We start from the raw sequence: 3,534 nt of genomic DNA on the forward strand, positions 1-3,534 counted from the left end.
ACTAGAGTTTTTCTACTAGAAGATTTTCTCTAAAGCATTGCTGGGTATTATCTAGGTCTCACCCTGTGATATGCCAAGCCTCTCAAAAAACATTTCTGCTTCTATTACCTACACTCTAGTAGCTGTGACAAATGTTAAACCAACTAAATCTGAGAGCCATCAGGAGCCTGAGCATTTTTGTGTTCATGCTGTTTCATGCACATCTTTTAATCTTGACATTTTTCCCTGTATGGCACAAAATTTGGAAGGTAAAGACATTGTCTTTGACGGATTCCCCTCTTTTTCTGCACACATTTTTAAAATGGTACTGCGACAATGGCACTCTTGGGTCACTGCTGTAGGAAAGCCATTCTTGGCAAAATGTTTAATATTAAGACATTATTCTACTCCCCAGGTGTTGATTTTCTTACCTAAATTCTGCCCTTTTTTTCTTTTTTTCATTAATTTAGTGGCATTTTCAACACTGGACTTAGAATATTCCCTGACCTGACCAAAGTTTATTCCACTGATGTATTCTTTATACTGTAAGTATGCACGCATGCAATGTTTGGCAATACTCTGTTCACCACTGACAAAGACTAGGAGGCAGCCATGGAGTTTGTTTGAAGCCGGGAAAGAAATTGTTTCAAGGAGGAAGCAGTGACTGGTTGTGACTGCACTGATGGGTGAACTAAGGCAAGGACTGAGGAATGGCCATTGGGTTTAGTGATGTGGGGCACTGGTGATTCTGACAAGAAGAGTTCCAGTGGAGGAATCGTTGGGAGAGAATTGGAGGGGAGAATTAGAGAGAGCAACCATAACAAATTCTTTTGAGAAGTTTTACTATTAAAAGGGGGCAGAAAATATCTCGGTAGTTGGAAGATATTGGGTCAGGAAAAAGATTTTGTGTGTGTGTGTGTGTGTGTTTTAAATGGAGGAAATCATGGAATATTTGCTGATGGGAATGATCAAATAGAAGGAGCATTTGGTGATAGCAATACCTTATTTCACATGTAGTTTTTAGTAGCTTTATAAACACTTTCCCAGGCATCACATTTGGTCCACTCAAATTGCCTTATAAAATAAAAAAGGAAGTTGCTGCCTTTTTATTTACAAATAAGGAAACTGAGGAATAGAAAACCTAAGTGCTTTTGTCTCAGCAGAGTCCTGAGGAGCACTTAGGAGTAGTGTTCAAACTACTTCCTGTGACTTCTGATTGAAGGCCATGTGCTCTTTTTCAAAACCTGTGACACGAGTCAGTTGCCTTCCCTAATTGTACAGGAGCGAAAGGATATATGCAGAGAGAATTATAAGTTGAGTTTGCACTACAGAGGCAGCAAAAGGCGGAGTGATAGGCTTTGAACTCCTGGGGTTTTGATAGGAAAAAAACCATGCTTCTTTGCTGTAGAAAAGCTCAGTTCAAAATATAAGCAGTCTTCCATGAACTAGATTGGCATAGAAAGGTTCTCCAGGAGTATCTGCCTAGCAGAGTTTGGCACATGGAGGACATTTTAGCAATCATCATGAAATGAAATCCAGACTTCAGACTATACTACAAGGATATGGTAATCAGAACAGCATGTCAGAGGTACAAAAATAGAGACATAGACCCATGGAACAGAACAGAGAACCCAGATATACGAGGTCTGTCTGAAAATTATCCAGCCATTGTTAACATAAGGAGAACGGTTTGTGTGATATCGATGTAACCTGACAGCCAAGGGGAATGTACTGGATTGAGCATGCATGAACAATGACACCTTCACTATACTAGTCAGTGGGGAGCTAGATGCCATTGAGTGAGCATGTGTACTGTGTGGCCGTCACATGCAAAATGGCTGAGCAAGTAGAGCAACGAGTCTGCATCAAATTTTGCTTTAAGCTTGAACATTCTATTCAACTATTTGGATGATTCAGAAGGCTTTTGGGTACGATGCAGAGTGCAGCACAAATAAAAGTGTGGCACAATCGCTTCCAAGATGGCTGAGAACCTGTTGAAAGTGATCCACATTCTGGAAGGCCTGCAACAAGCAGAACACCTGAGAATGCTGAATGTGTATGAGTTAGGTTAAGAGACACTGGGAGAACTGTGTGAGGTCCCAGGTGCCTACTTTGAAGGGGACTGAGGCGTCATTGTCTTATATACAATGTTTCCTGTATATCGTATCTTGTATCTTCTTCAATACATGTCTCTATTTATCATATTATATGGCTGGATACTTTCCAGACAGACCTCATAAAACCATCTACCTACAACAAACTGATCTTTGACAAAGCAGACAACAACTGTCTCCCGACCTTCTTAGAGGTTCCATGCATGTAGAAAACTCTATTTACTATGGACAAGGTGTTGCAGATTCAGAAGCAGCCTCAGAGATCTGTCTGCTTCTCCTGAGATGAGGATTAAGTCAGGGACCTCAGCCCACACCCAAATCTTCCTCGATTACCACACACTTAAGGTTAGGGGTATATGTCCATCTAGCATGGCTGTCACCACCTCACCAGACCTCTGAGCCACCAGTGGTTAAGAAAGGTCAATGAAACTTAAAAAGAAGTACGATCAAGTGGTACCATGTCGGGTTACTTATTTAAGTGCATATGTGCAGCAAGAGCCCAGATCCAGGAGGAAGGCATTTTTTCATCAAGTGTTTTTGTCTTTCTTTCTTGCAGTGAAATTACAGACAATCCTTACATGACTACAATCCCTGTGAATGCTTTTCAGGGACTGTGCAATGAAACGTTGACACTGTGAGTATTGCCAGTTAACTTCTGCCAACCAGTGAATTTTGTTTTGGGCCACTGCCATACTTTTACAGACCATCCAAGAACCATACTACCTTATAATACATACTCTATAGTCTACAAAGGGTTTCACGTAATTAAATAAGAGTATTGTCTTATGGGATCATCCAATGAAGACTACAAAAGGGTTTAAGTAACAAGATAACGGGATTTCCTTATAGCAGTCATTGGTACATTTTTAATGTAAAGGGCCAGTAAGTCTTTACAGACCATGCAGCCTTTGTAGCAACCACTCAGGTCTGTCATTGTATGGCAAAAGCAGCCACACTCCATACATGCAATAATGAGTATGTCTGTGTTCCAATAAAATTTTATTTATATTAATAGAAACAGGCAGAGCTTTTAGGAAGTTGGAGGGATTGGTATAGTCATAGCTTTGTTCAAGCAATGCTGGGCTTGGAGTGGGGGCTCCCCTTCTGTTCTTTCTGCCTGTCATTGTTGGCCTTCCAGACGGGAGCTGAATGCCATGATCACCAACATCAATATCAGTCACCCATCATCTCCTCCCAGGGGTAGGAGGAAGTTTCTGCCACCTCTCCCCTCTTGAGCCTGCTGTTGTCTTCACTGCCCCAGCCCATCGCTCATCCACCTGCCCCTTTGGACCATGGACTCTGCATACCTCCCCATGGGGTTGTTGGACTAGAGGTGTTTTCTGTGCTGTGAATTCAGTGGTGAGCTGTAGGATTCAGTGGAGGGTCTAGGTTCCTCCCCACCTTGGTGCCCTGTCCTCATCCCCCTCCCTCCAACTGCTCC

The 3,534-nt window shown here is 42.1% G+C and overlaps 1 protein-coding gene across 1 annotated transcript in view; it reads left to right on the top strand.

Annotated features, from left to right (window-relative positions):
* Positions 1 to 3,534, top strand: part of TSHR (thyroid stimulating hormone receptor) — a 194,901-nt gene that overhangs the window by 122,844 nt on the left and 68,523 nt on the right. Inside the window, exons 8-9 of the mRNA XM_012656114.1 lie at positions 450 to 524; positions 2,650 to 2,727. Of these exons, the coding sequence (XP_012511568.1) occupies positions 450 to 524; positions 2,650 to 2,727 (153 nt within the window). The remainder of the gene's footprint in view (positions 1 to 449; positions 525 to 2,649; positions 2,728 to 3,534) is intronic.

The sequence above is a fragment of the Propithecus coquereli genome, unplaced genomic scaffold (assembly GCF_000956105.1).
Source record: "Propithecus coquereli isolate 6110/MARCELLA unplaced genomic scaffold, Pcoq_1.0 Scaffold5, whole genome shotgun sequence".
NCBI lineage: Eukaryota > Metazoa > Chordata > Mammalia > Primates > Indriidae > Propithecus > Propithecus coquereli.